Genomic DNA, 18,032 nt, shown 5'->3' with positions numbered 1-18,032 from the left:
CGTCCGGCAATGTGTCTGTAGTTTGCCACAGTACCATATAGCATTCGCAGCTTTTCAGCTGAAAAGGTCCACTGCGAGCCTGAAAGGAGGTTAAAAATTGAGCTTTACGCAGCCAAAGTAAAATGAACTTACCCCAGTACCAGCTTGGCCGACCTTTCGGCGTCGCAGCCACAAAGGACGCCAAAGGCGCATCGCTATGCATGGTTCTAACGCCACCAACCGCATTTCCATGCTCATCGCGCACAATATCGTCACTATCGCCCATTGTGTCAATGATTGAGCCTGGGGGCGGGCAAATACCAGCATCCCGGGTCCATTTCTCCATCGCTTCGAAAACCGCATGATAGATGAAGGAATTCGAAAAGGTGCTCCATTGAGCACCACGGAGATCCGCGACAGACCACTTCTTCAGCTCCGCTGGCGAAGCCCATCGCGATTCTCGGTGTGCCATGCACGCCACCTCGTAGAGCCGAAACGCGTCACTGTCCGGACGTCGGTGGGACACTCCGAGCATCTGGCCGCTGATCCCGCAGGGGAGCCTGACACTTTGAAACTCGGCCTCGCCCACGAGCTCGATAATCTTGGCTCCCGGCACGTCTGGCAGCGCCTCGCCGCCGGACTGGCAGGGGAGGAAGCCTTCGAAAGGCAGCGAGCCGTCGGGGAGCCGCAGATGCGCCGAATGCGTCACAAAACGGCGCGTCACGCCGCCCGTCTGCGACAGGCCGCTGAGAACGACGCGCCGAGCCACAAGGCCCAAGTCGCCGGCGCGCAGTGCATGCGATGCGGCCGTCAGAATCTCTGGCGACTGCAGAGTGGCGGGCCACCATGTAGCTTTGAACTTCATGTATGCTTCCGAGAGAGACTCCTTTGTCACGTCGGTCACGAAGGGGATGTTGGCAGCAAACTCGTCCGATGTTGGTCCCGGGATGAAGCGAATGTCTCGGTACCTCTGAGGATCCGCGTTCTTGATCTTTCCGACGGCCGAAGTGGCCTGGGAGTCGACCTCTAGCCATGCGTGACCTTGGTTCAGTTTGTTAGTAGGATGACATCGAAATGGACTGCGTTGTTCGGCCTTACCATTGCGCATTAACCAGCGATTTGTATGTCGCCAAATACTTGTTCCTCCCCATAGATGAGACGGTTCCACCACAACGAATCCGGTGAAGCGAGAAACGTCTTCGGGACAGCGCAGAAGCAGCCGAGTGCAATATGGCTCCCCGTATGCCACACCACTTATCAAGTACTCCCTACTAATGTAGCCATATTCTGGGAGCAAGTCCACATGGTATGGCTCCAAGATGACCGATTTAGAATCGTCTGTCTCTGGGAGTACCGAGATTTTGGGTGTTGAGACTGGTGCCTCGGTGTTGGTGTTGCCCACGGCCATCTTGAGAAAAGTACCAGAAGTTCTTGCGGTCAAGGAGTAAAATAAAATGATTGAGAAAGTAGAAAACATTGAATATTTTATAGTTACGACTCTTTTACCTGCAAGCTACGCGACTTACACGGCAGCGAGCCGACAAGGTCGGGTGCGCTACTAGCCGACAATGTCGGCTCTGTTGTCGAACCGACTATGTCGGTAGGCAAGTGGCTTGCTCCAATCCCCAGACTCTACCCAGCGGGACGCAATATACCAAGTTACCTATATAAGGCAATATGGATTCCGACCGTGGAATTCGTCAGGGAGAGTTCATGTCTCGGATCAATGCCTCGTTGTTCTTCTAGCCCATGACTGCACAGCCCCGAGCCAGCAATTCATTGACCAACTCGACAATCGCGGCCATGGCAAACCTTGCGCCGACTAACAACAATGAAGTTGTGAACTTCATTGATGATGACAAGCGCAACAGCCTGGGTACAGTTGACTGTATCGAGGTTGGAAAAAGGCATAATCAGGACGAGGGTATGAAAGTGTATGGGCATGCGGAGCACATTACCTACACTGAGGAAGAGCACAAACAGGTGCTGCGAAAAATTGATTGGATTCTGTTACCTCTGCTATCTGCATGCTACATGTTCTCGGTTGGTCTCTGAGTAACCCTAAAATGACAAGGAATATTAACTCTGGGTATAGTTTCTTGACAAGACCCTTCTCAACTACGGCTCCATCTTTGGTCTTACAAAGGACTTGCATCTCAAAGGCAGCAACTACAGTTGGCTTGGAAGGCAAAGCGTCAGATGAATCTTTTTGAAGCTCTTTATGCTGACTTACTGATGTAGCATCTTCTACATTGGCTACATGATTGGCGTCATGATGTGGGCGAAGCTGGTGCAGCGCTGGCCGCAGCATGCCGGCAAGTTCATCAGCGGCGCTGTGCTCTCGTGGTCCACCATCATCCTCCTCACTCGTAAGCGGGCATAACCATTGAATCTGGCGCGCTGAAAAGTTCTAACCACATGGGCGTCTTTTGCAGCGCTGTGCTTCAACTTTGCGGGCATCGCGACCGCACGCTTCTTTCTTGGCCTCGTGGAGAGCATCATCGGCCCCGTCTTCGTCATCGTCACCAGCAACTGGTGGACGCGACAGGAGCAGGCCTCTCGGACGGCGTTCTGGCTGAGCGGCACCCCGGTCGGCAACTTTATCGGCGGGCTTCTTACCTATGGGCTTGGAAAAGGTGAGCTACGTCGGCACGGCCGGATACGTGACTAACGGTACTACTAGTTCACGGATCCATTGCGACGTGGAAAATATTCTTCCTCTTTTTTGGGTCTTTCAGCTTGTTATTTGCGCTCGTCGTCGTCGTATTGATGCCCGACAACCAGACCAACGCACGGTGGCTGAACCAGCGACAGAAACAGATTGCAATGGAGAGAGTGAGAGCGAATCAGACAGTCACAGCCGATGACAAGTGGAAGTGGAATCAGTTTCGGGAGGCGTTGCGCGATCCACAGACGCTGTTGTTCTTCGTCACTGCCATGTAAGTCCACGAGAGGGACGATTCTCGGCTGCATAGTATTGACATGGATACCTAGAGGAAACACCATGCCCTCCACGTTTGCAAGCCAGGTAAGAAGCTCTTTCCTATATGAAACCGCATCTCACAGTGTCATAGTTCTCCAGCCAGATCGTTGCCGGGTTTGGTTTCACCCCAATTCAGACGACACTCGTGTCAACCTGTCCAGCAGCCACCATCCAGTTCTTGTCGTTCATAATCTTTTCCTCTCTTGCTTCAAAGTATAAGAACATTTCACTCCTTCTCTGTATGCTTTGTTCTGTCCCGCCACTTATTGGGGCCACCCTCCTTCACGTACTACCCGTGCACAACCAGGCTGGAAGGCTTGCAGGATACTACCTCACTTACACGTATGTTCACTCCCCTGACTAAAAGATACATTCAATCAAATCCTAATAACTTGATAAGCCACACGCTGTCTTTCACTTTGAACACTGGCTTGATCGCGGCCAACTATGCGGGCCACACAAAGAAAACGACTGCCTCGGGAATCATCTTTGCTGGTTGGGCGGCCGGTCTGATCGCAGGACCTCGTATGTAGCAATGCATGCTATCCCTGCAACTTGACGCTCACATCAAGCAGAATTCTTTCTCGGCCGACAGGCGCCCGTTTTCGAATTGGCTTTCAGAATGCTGCGTAGGTTGCATGAGTGCTCCATGTCGTCGCTGCGACTAACAAGGATTTCAGTGGGCTGCTACGCGCTGATGATTATTATTCCTGTTTGCCAGATTACATGGTATAGACATGAAAATTCCCGTCGGGAGCGCCTTGTCCGGGAGTTGACGGGCCACAATGGCACTGCCGAGCCACAGTTTACAGACAAGTCGGATTTTGAGCAGTGGGAGACATTCAGATACATCATGTAATTGCTGGATATAGAATCGCAAATTCTTCTCGACTAGATGACAAACCTACCAGTGACGCGATCCATCATATCGCGTATGTCGGGTTGCCCTGGCTCCCTCAACATGGCTTCCAGAAGTTGTCGAGCTTTCTTCACATACACCCCCCACCTTTCTCCCGTTTTGAGCAATTGCAATATCCAATGGCGATGAACCGGGTCGCTGGTCATTAAGCCAACCATGAAGATGGAAGAAGGTAGGATGGAGGAGGGTGACGTGGCGCGTGATGGGTCGTTGCTAATCCTCAACTGGCATTGCAAGACGACTGAGATTGAGCGCTCCAAATTGAAGGACGGCAAGGGCTAGGAACTATTAGCGATGACAGTAAAGCGTTTGTTGCACTTACATAGACGCTGTAAAGATATACTAGTGCCGAGTGCAGGGCGGAAAGAACAATGTTGTATCCGAATGCGAGTGAGCTGAGCACCTCGTCCCCTGGAATAATGTCTGTAGAAATGTCCATTCTTTGGCTCATCTGGCCATTCCACTGATCGATCTCATATTCAATATCGTCGTAGAGACTCTTGACCTCGATTGTGCGTATGGGCGTCTCCGTGACGAACTCGTTTTCCATCTGCGCATGAAGTCTCGTGTCCAACTCGGCCACTTTCATTCGCAGGATGTCGGCCCGGAGAAGGTTGAACAATGCGCCCGTGGATGCCGACCAGGCAAGATGGCGAGCAAAAAGCGCTGAAAATGCTGGAATCTCTTGAATCAGATGCACAAGTTGCCCACGCCCGATGCGATGGTATGTTGCCCTTGCATCGAGAATGGCCAGGCGTACTATGATGCGCCTGGTCAATGACGGCTCTGTGTCCAGTGCCAACTCATCTCTCTTGGTGGACACAATGTCTGCAGCGGCCGAGATCAAGCTGAGAAAAGTGTCGACGCTGCCACCAACCATGTGCACCGTCTTGACGCGCACAAACAGCGCCGAGAGTAATCCATCGACCTGACAAGTTTCCGCGCATCGGAATGTCTCAAAGGATCTGCCAGCGAGTGTCACAAAGGCGTTGGCTTGATTTGCATAGGACTCGTCCTCCATGGCTAGATGCGAGGCTGAAAATGCCAGAATGGCGTGGAAGAGGGGCGGAAAATAGAGTGACCTGGTAAAGGCAGAGATGAAGAGGTTGTTGTCATCCTTGGCATGATCATCGACCTTGGCATAGCCCTTCATGACATCCAGATAGTGCTGGATGAGTCGGCGATTATTTGGGTCAATGGACGAGTGTGAGCCATCCGGGTCGACAGTGTCGCTGCCGCTGTAGGGGGGTGTCTTGGATAGAGCGTCGGCGGATGAGGGCGCGGGCCAGTCTGGCAATGGCGTGGAGAGATTCAAGTCTTGCAGCATGTCGTTGTCGACAGCAGGCAGAGGCACGAAGTCAAGCCCTTCGCCCGCGGAATTCAAATCAAACCCCCCGGAAACCGATCCGAAATCGGTGCCGAAGAGAAATCCACCAAAGAGATCCAGTGTCTCGTCAAGAAGCTGACCGGTCGTCGAGTCTGAGCCAGTCATGAGAGTCGCGGGCCCGGCATCGCTTTGCTGCACATCGCGTGTCACCGTCAACTGCTGTTGGGGTAACTCATGGTCATTATGACTTGATACAACGCGGCGCCGCCCCGGCGCCCGTCGTCGTTTGGGCGGCGGTGTGTAGTCTTCACCGGCTGTTGGTACTTGCCACCGGCATTGAAAGCCCAGTCGTTGGCAATTCACGCACCGCGGCTCGGGGTGGCTGTCATTGCCAGGGACTTGGGGAGCTCCCTCGCACCGAACCTTCCGCTGTTTGCATGTATAACAGCCTGACGTTGCGAGGTTAGGAGAGAGTGCAACACGTAGCTATGGAGGCATCCTCGGACTTGCCATGACGAGACCGTTTTCGCCGAGGAGCTACAGCAACTTCAGGCATCGAGGTGTGCTCAAAATGGCTTTGAACGGACGAACAGACGAATCAATATCTCCAAGCGATGAGGAATGACGCGGGAAAGGTACATTTAGCTCAGGGCGGAAAGCCGTATCATGTGTGGTGTGGCATGGCTGAGATGTCTTGACCAAGATGCATGTGGGACATCTGGAAAGTCGCACCACGGCGCATTCTATTAATTCCACGAAATTAAGTACAATTATGCACGTATAGTTGGGTTAATTATACTATTATAACAGTTGTCCCCCGCAGAATAAGCCAGCAAATACTTGAAGACCAAATTGAGAAGATAAATATGTACTCGGGGGGCAAGAGACAAGTTGATGCTACTCATGGAAGGGTATATTACCCTCTGGACTTATTTTTAATATTTCAGAGAAATATTCGTCGTCGGAACAAGATCGGTACATCTTGTCATCCCTGTCGCGCCAAAAAGGTACGCCTCTCCACAGGCAGAATTTGCGGGTCACAGAAGTACCGAATTTGTTTACGCGGGGCATCTACGTATGTACATAGCAGCGGGTGAGACGCGTCCCACACCGCGTTGGAGCAGACCATCTGCAACCACTTGGCACTTCAAACTTCAAGCACTTCAAGGTAGGCCGACGACCTATCGAGACCGACCCGGTGACCCTACCCAGCAATAAAGAAACGCTGGCGTCCGCCGAGAAGGCCCGAATCTCGCTTCCGAGACTTTGTCGCATCTCTGCAGGTCCTACGAATAGACTATCGCGATTCCCAAGCCACCGTGGACAAACAGAGCGGGCACTGTGCTGGTACGCTCTGCCGCCCTGTTTATCTGAGACCACTCCCGTGGGCTGGAGAATCTTTTTATTGTCATTGTTTTTCACATTCTCCATTTTCTGGACCAAATATCGATTCCATTGCCTGGCACATTCCATCCAACGAGCGTGCGCGCAAACGGCTATGGTCTGCGGCCGTTGATCCCTCGTCCTCCCGCCCGCCGTCCGCCGCCCACCCGTCATGGTTCGAGTCACCGACGACATTGCGCTCGCGCCCGAGCAGCTCGTCGCATACCACGCCTCGGACCCCCTCCTCGGCCATCTCCCCATTGTCGTGCTGTACGGCGCCTCGACGACGGCCAACCACACCCATCACAACACCTCGCGCGTCCAGATCCACGTCCTCTCGCCCGCCGGCCTGCGCAGCTTCCCCCGCCTCACCATCTCCCCCAACTCACCCTTTTACAGCGTCGTTGCCCGCCTGCCGCGCGAGTTCCAAGGCGACGACGTCTACCGCGCCCTCGCCTTTGGCCTCTTTCGCTGCTTCTCCGAGCTCCCGGACGGCGTCCGCGCCCATCTGCGGAATGCGTACCCCACCAGAGGCAGGCAGCCCGGCCCGGACACGCCGCTCTTTGGCGACCAGCATGTCGCCAACGTCGTGTCGTCGATGGTCCAGAGCGACAACACCCCCGCCGTGCTGTCGGCCATTCAGGATGCGCTCCAGCCCCAGCACATGAGCAACCTCGACATGGACTTGATCCTGCCCCCGGGCTCCATTGTGCCGCTCCGGGCAGAGGACCTCGAGGACGTTCCCGAAGACGAAGACGACATCATAGACCCTACCCTTCGACAGTATAGTGGCTATACTCCCTTGGTAAAGCTATTCGGCGAGCCCGTCTTTATACCAACGAGTCGTCTGCGCCGCGCGCCCTCCAAGCCGACATCAATCAACAAGAGCAAGACATTCACCGCCGAGCAGAAAATTGAGCTGCGCATGAAGCTTGCCGAGCTCGTCGATACCGAGGAACGCTATGTCTTCAAGCTAAACGAGCTGGCTCACTCCGTTGTCGACAAATTCCGTCAGGGCGCACAACAAAGAGAGGGACAGAACCTCACCGCAGCCGAGACTGAACTCGCACAGTTATTCCCATCGGCAGCCGATGCCATCTTGCAGCTCAACTCGGCATTCTTGACAGAGTTACAAAACGTCATGGATGAGACCGAACAAGAGGCATTGATCGACATGGAGGGCAATAGCGCGCACCTTATGGCTCCTCACCAAGCCGGCATGGCACGCCCGAAAGATCCCATCGGTGCCCTAGCCATGGCAAAGGTGTTCCTCGAGTGGTTTCCCAAATTTGCAGAATGCTACAGAGATTATATCAAAGCTAGTCAGCATTTCCCAACTTGCATGGATGGCTTCTTGGACCCTCAGGCGACACCACAACGGGGCGATCAGGCTATCAAATCCGCATTGATTGAGCCTGTCCAGCGTCTGCCTCGCTATAGCTTGTTGATCGATCAAATAGTCGCTTCGATGCCAATAACGCACCCCGCACTACAGTCAATGCTGAAAGCCAGAGACATCATTACGAACATTTGTTCACTCGACTCGGCCGAAGCGACCAAACCTCAGCTTACCAGCCAGCTTCGAAATATTGTCGAGGCTTGGCCGGCAGATCTCGAGCCCGAGGGTCGTCTTATTGGAGCGGCTGATTTTATTGAACTTTCTCTTCCATTCGAAATCTCTCTTACGGAAGGCGACAGCAGAGGAATTTTGATACTGTTCACGGACTGCGTTGTCATTCTCAAAAAGACTGGCCGCCTCACAGGCAGAGACTTGCTAAGAGAGATTGGTAAGCCCTCCGCTGCGGAATTGCTCATTTCTATGACGAATGCTGCAGGTGGCTCCGCAGCCTATGAGTTTGCTTTCACTGGCTGGCATGACCTGGCAAACGTGCGCTTCACCGAGTCTGCTAACGGCAGCCTTGCGTGGATGACATCGACGCGGAATATGAAGGGCGCACATACCGGCCAACACCGCATCAGTGCAACTCCAACGGCAAGATGCTTCTTGCTCCAAGAGTTGTATGAGGGGAAAGCGTCGCGGTGGGGAGAAGATGTTACCAGAGCTAGAATCGAAGCGCGATTCTCGGAGTCTGAAAGAGAAGACCCATGCTGGACGCTTCGCTCTATCCGCATGCCCGATAGTAATCTGGGGCTCCACGCAGCCGTTTTCCAAGAAGGCGCGGATCAGCTCATCGAAGGCCGTCGCGAGCCCGCTGCTATTCGTGTTGTTGTCGATCATGAAAGGGGCACCAAGGGTGCCCCAGTTGGGCACTATGGCGTAGAGATTGTCATCACGGTAGCCGTGAATGATCTGAGGCGAATATCGATGATTACCGCCGGCCTCCATGGCAAGCAATACCAAGACGATGTTGCGTTGGAAGACTTTGTTCCCACAATGTCGCGAAGAAGTGAGTTGGCGCTGCTGCCGGCCATCATGTACGCTACTAACATCTCAACAGTCATCCAACTCCTTAACAGCCAGTTCAACGTTGCCAATATGGATCTCACAGCTGCTATGGTATCGTACAATAGCAAGATTCTGCGCAGCTTGAACTTTTCCGTACAGACTACCCCTGTGCCCCGCGCGGAGAAGACGAGATCCTTTCTGTCGACCTCGCCAGTGAAAATGTTGTCCAACTTGTGGGGTGGAACCGCCAACAACAACAACACTGTCAATAATAACACTCCCCAAAACAACGCTGCCAATGACAATAACGCAACAACTACAGAGTCGATCATATCGAATGCTACGATTGCACGGCAACCATCACTCCATCGCAGCAACAGCTACCACTCGATATTAGGGTCCATTCGCGGGGAGCGTTCTTTTATTGAAGACACGCCGCCCGACAATCCTATTATGCGACTTGAGGAAACCTTTACAGCATATGTAGCGGCGCTACAGGAGCGTAAGGGGACAATCAACGGCAGAACAATGCTGAACCGATCTTCTGTGGATGAAGTGATGGTTAATGACGTCTACAATCGCCTCATTGAAAACCCCTATGACTTCGACTTGCCAGTTGACGTGAGCACCGAAGTCATCTTTGTCGCTTTCGAAAACTTCTTACGGATAGCATGGACAGAGCAGATGGGTGCAGTCATGTCCAAGCAGGCCATGATGACGTTGCAGGACCGTGCCAATCGGCGGGCCCTTGGCGATTTTGCAGACTTTGTCCGCTACTTGTTCTCTGACATGGCTCCTCAGAATCGCCGCGCGTTTACCGCCCTCATCAAGCTACTGGCATACCTTCTCGATGGCTGCAGCGACGACGGTGATAGGGGTGCTTTAACGATTGCCTTTGCCGAGCTTCTTGTTATGGATGGAACAGCCTCTTATTATATCAATTTGTTGGATCGACTAGTGGAGGATTGCGAGCGAATCTTTGGTAGTATCAGCCCCAACCAAAGTTTTTCATATGAGGCCTCAACGACGGGATCTATTCGTTCCGCCACGTTGCGCAAAGAAGTCTCGATGACAGGCTCTGTTACGTCAAATGCTTCCTCACTACGCAAAAAGTTTGGACTGGATGTGTTGATCCGACAAAATAGAGAAGATAGGCCAGAACGACCATCCGTATGGAGGAGTCTCAGCAAACATCGCAATCCGGCAACGGGCGAACCCTCTAGCTTGTCGAGACGAACGATGAGGCACGGTCTGATGGGCGAAGATGGTACCCTGCCTAGACTTTTGCAAAGAGGAAACAGTGCCCGAGAGCGGCCAACCATTGTTGGTGCATTTGAGGCTCCAAGCCGGCCAACAAGTTCGCACAGGGCAGAGTTCCCGCTGAACACAATTGGCGAGCCAAAGAATGAAAATGCGACCCCATCAAGATTCAGGCACAAGCGTCGAAGCTCCCTATCCGATTTGAAGAGCTTATTAGAAGCTACAACCCTGGAAGATGACGAAGAGCCTGTTCAGCCGCTCCAGCTTTCAAAGCAACCCTCAGGCAAGGGCAACACTTCCGCTGGACAAGGACTGCAACGACACATTAGTGGTGGCTCGCAGCAGAAGGAAAACGTCAACGCATCCGAGAGTCATCAAACACTAGACAGCAGAGGTAAAGCTAGCCATATGCCATCGCCTGTCAAGCCAGTTGCCAAGCACGCAAAGGCGCAGTCCATATCAAGCATTCCCATGTTGAAACCGATTCAACTTGACCCCCCAATGACAGCTTCTGCGAAGAAATCCGCTGGTGGGCTTACACGATCGCCGGCACGACTGCGACTGCAATCGCCGCAACGCCTTCGAGATCGTGTACAGACAAACAAAAATGCTGTAGAGGAGGCCACTACCTCATTACGAGCCGAGATTGGAAAAACCGCGGAACAAGTCTCCCACGGCAACGCCCCTACTAGCAAGGAAACTCGAGATGCGCTAGCGATAAAAGCCTTAGAGGAGAAGCTCAACAAGACCATGCAGGATTTGCAAGACAAGTACTCCACGTTGCAAGAGGAAATAGACACGACTCTCAAGGCTACGGAGGTCAAGATGCGCTCCATTGATCAACTCTACAAGGAGGTCTCGGCCGAAAACGAGCTGATCTATGAAAAGTTCAATGATGAGCTGGGCAAAATTGTCAAGGCGCTGCGCAGCAAAGGCAAAGAAGACAAGGAAGAGCTCATGACCAAGTTCAAGGAGCATGCAGATGAAGCAGCCAGACTAAGAAGGGAGAATGGGCGACTGAAGAGAGAGAACATTAGCCTTCGCGCGTCATTGAAGCACGCTGGATGAAGCACTCTTGTTGCCTCGTTTTGGGGGCATGTTATTTACGCTGGACAATGATGTACGTACGGTCACGGAACGGTCGGGATAGAGAATGCATTGCGACATATGGAACATGACAAACGAATTTGTATATATGTACTATAGACGGAGAGAGCCAGACGTAGCTGCAGACCACGCTGGCAAGATCCATCTTTCAGGCCGGGATGAAGGCGGGTACTTCTGGGGTGGACGGTACCATTACGGTGACGGAAGCCATGATCAAGGCAGAGGTGGAAGCCATGGCCATAGAGCGGGAGAGTCGGTCACGCTAGACGTTGCATGTGCCATCAACAGCGACATTTTTACAACAGATTTGTCCGATGAAGAGTTCCAACGTGGCCCCTCCTCAAGTCTCTCTGGTCTCTGCACAGAAAACGTCGCAGCCAGTCTCCAAAGACAATGCTCGTGACGACGGACCGGAGCCCACCAAGACCGCTGCTTCTTCCACCAACGCTGCAAAAGCTGCGGTCCGTGACGCGGGCGTGAGCGACGAGGTCTGGGATCAGCTGCAGCGCGACGCGCAGGCTGAGAGACAGCGCGAAGCGGAGTACAAGAGGAAGCAGAAGCTCAAGGAGGAGACGCGGGACGACGCGCTCCGGAAGCGAATCATCCAGGAGCTCATCAAAGAAGAAGAAGAGCGGAAGAAGGAAGCCGAAACGAGGAAGAGGCTGCAGATGCAAGGACGATGCCCAGTGGGATACGAATGGATCCGGGCGGGTGGCGCTGCGCTGGAGGGTCGCACTTCATGTCTGATGGGGAGCTGTAGCAAGCGGTGGACAAGAATGTTGATGATTTTGCTTCTAGATTTTTTTTAAAACCGGACAAGTTATGATGTTTGTTATGGTTTATGCCTGGTTTACTTTGTATTTTACCCAAGTCTCTCTGCTCTATATCCAGAGTAATACCATTAGGTTACATAAGTAGCACTAGGGCTCGCAACCCGTATTAACTATATTGCGACCCGTGGTAGCACTTCGGAGGTGTTCAGGGGTTCTAATTAACACTGGACAAGCCTGAACCCGGTACGGCTCCATCTTTGCATCATTCAGGATGTCGACTTTCGAAGAGTCAATTCTACCAATTCCAAGTTCTGTTCGCGATAATGAGACTGTTGGAGCTGGGCTCTCGTCTTGGGTCCATCGACTCGACGCTGTTGCGAAGTGTTACACCTCTGGCAACGAGAAGGACAGAGAGAGAGAGGTAGCCGTATACGAGCGGCTAGGACATGGTAACGATCTCTGGCCTGAAACAATACTGAAATACTATGGTAACATGAATGATTTGGTTATCCTGGAGTTTGCGCCCTATGGTACAGTCCGCGGGTATCTGCGATCTCAGCACAAACCCACTCCTCTCTCTGTCAAACTTCGATGGGCACGACAAGCTACAGAAGCGATATCTATACTCCATTCGAAAGGCGTCTTGCATTGCGATATATCTTGCAACAATATCTTTCTCGATAAGGACCTTAACGCCATGGTCGGGGACTTCGCAGGCTCCTCCATCGACCATGAACCGTGCTTAGGATGGTACGAGGAGGGACATTATCATCCTAAATCAGAACATCCATCGGATCAAAGTGAGATATTCGCTCTTGGATCTACATTCTACGAAATGCTCGTCGAACAACCACCTGTAATAGAGACAAACGCTGTCTCAGAGGACCATTTGCACACTCTGGAATCACTTCCCGCGCTGGGAAATGTCATATTCAAATGCTGGAATGGGCAATACCGTGCTGTAGATGACTTATTAACAGATATACGGCAAGAAGGTACGTATATTTCATTTGCTTATTTACTCCTTACTAACCCTGCCCTATAAGCTGAATCCGCTTCACGCCCTGTTTTCCGCGGGAGTAAGGCACTCGTGCTTGCTATCTCCATCATTGTCCCAATGCTTTATTGGATGAGGTCGTCACGGCTACAAAGAGCTTAGCCAAAGTCATGAAGTCAGAGGACACTCTCCGGCGGAGGTGGGCACAAAGGGCAATCCCCTGGTCGTTGCGTGGACCGTAGCGAAATGACTTTTCCGGTCGAGCGTGCAAGTGTGATGTCGTTGGAGGTATTTAGCGTGTAAGTTATATTGGGCCACAGTACCCAGCCGTTGGGCACTGAAATTGCAGACTTCAGATGACGAACAAGTGGCTGCCCAAATCGCACCTCTGTACATCGGTAGGTACCTGTGCCTGGTGTGGAGCGTGTGTGCGAGACATAGCAGCCAACATTGGCTACATGGATACCCGTGAGATGAGTTTCCGAAGACGCTCTCTTTATTGGGGTTTGAAAACAGTTGAACCCCCTTCAGTCCGCAAGCAGAGGCTGTGCTTGTAGAGGAATTATGAGGTTGTCATCAACTTAGCTCAAAAGGGAAGCAGCGTGCATATTGTAGTCTTTCCCCTATCACAACGCGGCTTCCTAAAAAATATAAAAGCTCTTTAACACGTAGTAGTAGCCTGATAGCGTTGTGACAGGGAAAAATTATATATCAGGTACATAAGAGACCTGTCTAGTGCCCTGTCAAAAAACAGGCGATGGGCGCCGTGCTACGCGAGACCCACCCCAAGAAGAATCCCCCCAAAACTTGCACCTTCTCCAGCGGCTTTCAATTCAGCTGCATTGGCGCCTCCCAGGACATGCGCCGGACTGCGAAATGGCCCAATCATGGAAATCGACCCTGAAACTTCCGCGCTCAACTTTCCCGTAAGCTTTCCCGCCCGACGCGAAGCCTGGCGACGAGCCCGCGACCTGACCCCCCCGATCCAGAGCGCGACCGAACCCGAAGCTTCAACGGCAGCATCTGCTGAGTTGCTCGGACGAATTCTATACCTGGCAGTCGTCAAGACCATCCGAGGACGAACCTTTTATCCTCCACGATGGCCCCCCCTACGCGAACGGCCCACTCCACACCGGGCACTCGATCAACAAGATCCTCAAGGACATGATCATACGGGTACAGGTGCAGAATGGCCGGCGCGTTCTCTATCGCCCTGGCTGGGACTGCCACGGCCTGCCGATTGAGATGAAGGCTCTCGGCACTGCAGGAACCAAGGGGCTCACCCCGGTCCAGGTGCGAAAGCAGGCCCGCAAGCTGGCGACCAAGACGGTCACGGAGCAGATGAAGGGCTTCCGGTCGTTTGCCGTCATGTCCGAGTGGGACAACAAGTGGACGACCATGGATCGCGCCTTTGAGATTCGACAACTGCGCGTTTTCCAAAAGATGGTCCGCCACGGGCTCATCTACAGGAAGAACAAGCCTGTGTACTGGTCGCCGTCGTCTGGCACTGCCCTCGCCGAAGCCGAACTGGAATACAAGGATGACCACCTGTCCACGTCTGCCTACATACGGTTCCCCATCACATCTGACTACACCACTATCTCGGAGCTTCGAAATTTTGACGGCCCTCTGTACGCAGCCATTTGGACGACGACGCCGTGGACGCTCCCGGCAAACAAGGCAATTGGCGTTCATAACGACCTATTATACGCCGTCTTACGCGTAAATGGATACGGGCTTCTGGTTGCCTCGAGTCGAATTGAAGCCGTCCGTGAGCTTGTCCCGGGAGCTGAGGTTGTGGCCGATGCTATCCCAGGCTCGAAACTGGCTGGCCTGCAGTATCGCAACAAGCTAAGAGGCAAATCAGCTCCAGCGCATCCTATTTTTCATGCTGATTTTGTATCCGCTGATTCGGGCACTGGCCTGGTGCATCTAGCGCCTGGCCACGGACAAGATGACTACGAGATCTGCCTTGAACATGGCATTGAGGCCTTTGCGCCTATCGATAACGATGGTCGGTTCACAGCAGAAGCGTACCCCGATGACCCGGAAGTCCTCACGTCTGCCCCTTCCATCTTGGATGGTGGAAGCTCTTCCGTCCTCGATCTCGTGGCTGAAGATGTCATTGCGACACAGGAGATACAACACAAATATCCCTATGATTGGCGATCGAAGAAGCCCGTTGTCATTCGAGCCACGGCACAGTGGTTCGCTGATGTAGGAAGCATCAAAGATGACGCTCTAAGTGCGCTTAAGAACGTCAAGTTCGTGCCTGACAGCGGAAGAGCACGGCTAGAGAGCTTCATCAAGGGTAGATCAGAGTGGTGCATTTCGCGACAACGCTCATGGGGTGTGCCAATACCAGCACTCTACGATAGGAACGGCGAAGCCGTTATGAATGCTGAAACCATTGATCATATCATCAATGTGATGCAAGAGAGAACATCGGACGCATGGTTCTCAGACAACCCTGATGATCCAGCCTGGATTCCATCATCACTACAAGGCGAATTCCACCGCGGGACAGATACCATGGACGTCTGGTTCGACAGTGGCACGAGTTGGGCAGAAATTGAGAAGCAGGTCGATGTCTACCTCGAAGGTTCAGACCAGCACCGCGGATGGTTCCAATCCAGTCTCCTCAGCTACGTCGCCGCACAAAAGGCAGACGGAAAGCCAGCAGGCAGCATTGTGGCTCCGTTCCGAACCTTGATCACGCATGGCTTCACACTGGACGCACAAGGCAAGAAGATGTCGAAATCATTGGGCAACACGATATCCCCGGAAGAGGTCATGGACGGCAGGCTCTTGCCACCTGCGAAGCGCAAGGGCAAAAACACGGGACAGCCGGATGCTTTGGGCCCGGATGCATTGCGTCTGTGGGCTGGTAGCTGCGACTTTACGACTGATATCCCCATTGGCCCCACCATCCTGCAGCCCGTCCACAATGCGCTCGTTCGATACAGGACGATTCTCAAGATGCTTCTAGGCTCGCTGCATGAATCCAGTCGACGTGCTCCCTTGACAAAGCTCGACCACATCGCTCTGCTGCAGTTGTCGACGACGATGGAGCAGGTGTGGGAGGCATATAACAGCCACGAGTTTCACAAGGGTGTAGGCCTTTTGAACCGTTGGCTTTCTACGGACCTGTCAGCGTTTTACTTGGAAGCCCTGAAGGATAGGCTCTACTGCGGCGACGGAGGGGGTGCAATTGAACCCATAATGGTGGGTTTGCTGAGAATGCTGGCCCCAGTGACGCCTGTGCTGGTGGAAGAGGCCTGGGCCAACAGACCTAGTTGGATGGTCGAAGACGATTCGATGGTGCACCCGGCGAAGCAGCTGTACAAGTCACCGGTCATTGACCGGAAACGGGTGACTTGCGACGAGGCCAAGTTGCGCGAGGACATTCCAAAGCTCTCTACTGTCCATGAGGCTATCAAGGCGGGGCTGGAGCCTGCTCGGCTGGCCAAAGAAGTTGGTAGTTCGCTTCAGTGCTCGGTGGTGATCATGACAGAGGACGCAAGCCTACTCGCTTGCCTAGCGGAATACCAGGACGAGCTGGACGCCATCTTTGTGGTGTCGTCCGTTTCTGTGAACAGCGCACTACCGGAACAGCTAGCCTGGCACTACATCACACCCATCGGCGGTGGCAAGTTTCACGGCGCGGTGCACGTTCTGCCGCCAGTGCAGGCCAAGTGCTCGCGATGCTGGCGGTATCAGGCTGAGGAGGAAGAGGGGCTGTGCGGACGATGTGAGAGCGAGGTCCAGAAGCACAACGAGCAGGTATAATCTAGAGAGTCTCGTTGGCAGGAGGAAACTAGAGCGTCATGTATACTATTTTTATAAAATCACCACCCAATAGATCAAAGCATCCGGGATATGTGGTCATAGAGGGCTGCATTGCGAGTACGGCGCTTACGGATGCGGCGGAGGTTGCGCGGATCCTCTCTGTATAATATTTCCCAGACCAATGTACATGATTGATTACATGAGCATTGATTAAGTGTGGTAGTTATGACGAGCAGCCTAATCACGCGAAGCGAAGGCCATGACAAAGGTCCAAGATCCAGGGTCCAGAGAAGAAGCTCCGAAGAAGGTACTGAACCCAGTATACGCTGGCGCCTAGTGACTCATGCATCAAATCTTCTTTATTAGAGCGCACATGAGGCATGGTATTGGGGGGGGGGGGGGGTTTGACCAAGTGAGCATGTGGTGGACGTATTGGCGAGGGATGACGGAATTATGAACGACGAGGTTGGAAAACAGCAGCGAATCGGAGAACTCTGGGCAATACTCGGTTTGCGAAATCAAGCATGTGGACGGCTCTATTCCAGAATCGGAGAGAGACCGTCATATCGCGCAGCATCTGGGTTGCACGGGGGGCGTGTGTCGCGAGATGGGGTGCAATGTGGCTGGTGACGACTGACAAGTAACTATTACATAGGTAGTTACCTTTTCTGGGGGTTGGCAAGTGAATGAGTTAAAATGGGCTTCATGCCATGGACCCATGGTGGAGATGTAAAAAGTTAGCAAAAGGAGGGGAAAGGATGCGGTAGACGGCTGGGCAAGGGGAGGAGAGTGCCAGTAGAATGTAGCATGTAATAATGCTGTACAAATTCGTTAGCAGAGATTTTGAACACGGCCTTCAAGAGGTCACAGAGCCCCATGGCTTGGTTGGTGTGAGGCTCTTGTAACACGATTTTACTAGTGCATGAACCAGTAAAAGTTTTTCTCCCTCACAACATTCTCGCAGTGGCGGACATTGCAGACTTGCTTTCTGTGTGTATGTAGTTAACTACAGTGTATACACAGAACTGGCTGATGCTTCAGTGTCGTGGGTTTGGAGACGGCTCGTCAACTTCAACTCAACATGCAACCCAATAAACAACGGAATCGA

The 18,032-nt window shown here is 52.9% G+C and overlaps 4 protein-coding genes across 4 annotated transcripts; 3 read left to right on the top strand and 1 right to left on the bottom strand.

The window, feature by feature from the left end:
• Window positions 1-2,239: 2,239 nt before the first annotated feature.
• CCM_04749 (allantoate permease, putative) lies at window positions 2,240-2,922 on the top strand (the record flags this gene model as incomplete). The annotated part of the gene is made up of 3 exons (XM_006669895.1): window positions 2,240-2,348; window positions 2,415-2,615; window positions 2,663-2,922. 3 exons carry the CDS (start codon window positions 2,240-2,242, stop codon window positions 2,920-2,922), a joined length of 570 nt encoding a protein of 189 aa, XP_006669958.1.
• Window positions 2,923-3,853: 931 nt separating this feature from the next.
• Window positions 3,854-5,849, bottom strand: CCM_04748 (uncharacterized protein; the record flags this gene model as incomplete). Its single annotated transcript, XM_006669894.1, has 4 exons — window positions 3,854-4,159; window positions 4,204-5,637; window positions 5,719-5,745; window positions 5,796-5,849. 4 exons carry the CDS (start codon window positions 5,847-5,849, stop codon window positions 3,854-3,856), a joined length of 1,821 nt encoding a protein of 606 aa, XP_006669957.1.
• Window positions 5,850-6,763: 914 nt separating this feature from the next.
• Window positions 6,764-11,326, top strand: CCM_04747 (rho guanyl nucleotide exchange factor; the record flags this gene model as incomplete). The annotated part of the gene is made up of 1 exon (XM_006669893.1): window positions 6,764-11,326. The coding sequence occupies one exon, from the start codon at window positions 6,764-6,766 to the stop codon at window positions 11,324-11,326; it is 4,563 nt and encodes a 1,520-aa protein (XP_006669956.1).
• Window positions 11,327-14,022: 2,696 nt separating this feature from the next.
• Window positions 14,023-16,924, top strand: CCM_04746 (isoleucyl-tRNA synthetase, putative; the record flags this gene model as incomplete). The annotated part of the gene is made up of 2 exons (XM_006669892.1): window positions 14,023-14,061; window positions 14,156-16,924. The coding sequence occupies 2 exons, from the start codon at window positions 14,023-14,025 to the stop codon at window positions 16,922-16,924; spliced, it is 2,808 nt and encodes a 935-aa protein (XP_006669955.1).
• Window positions 16,925-18,032: the final 1,108 nt, after the last annotated feature.

The sequence above is a fragment of the Cordyceps militaris genome (assembly GCF_000225605.1).
Source record: "Cordyceps militaris CM01 unplaced genomic scaffold CCM_S00003, whole genome shotgun sequence".
In the NCBI taxonomy this organism is placed as follows: Eukaryota; Fungi; Ascomycota; class Sordariomycetes; order Hypocreales; family Cordycipitaceae; genus Cordyceps; species Cordyceps militaris.
The sequence above is the reverse complement of the archived record's forward strand: the minus strand, read 5'-3'. Positions and strand labels throughout refer to the sequence as shown.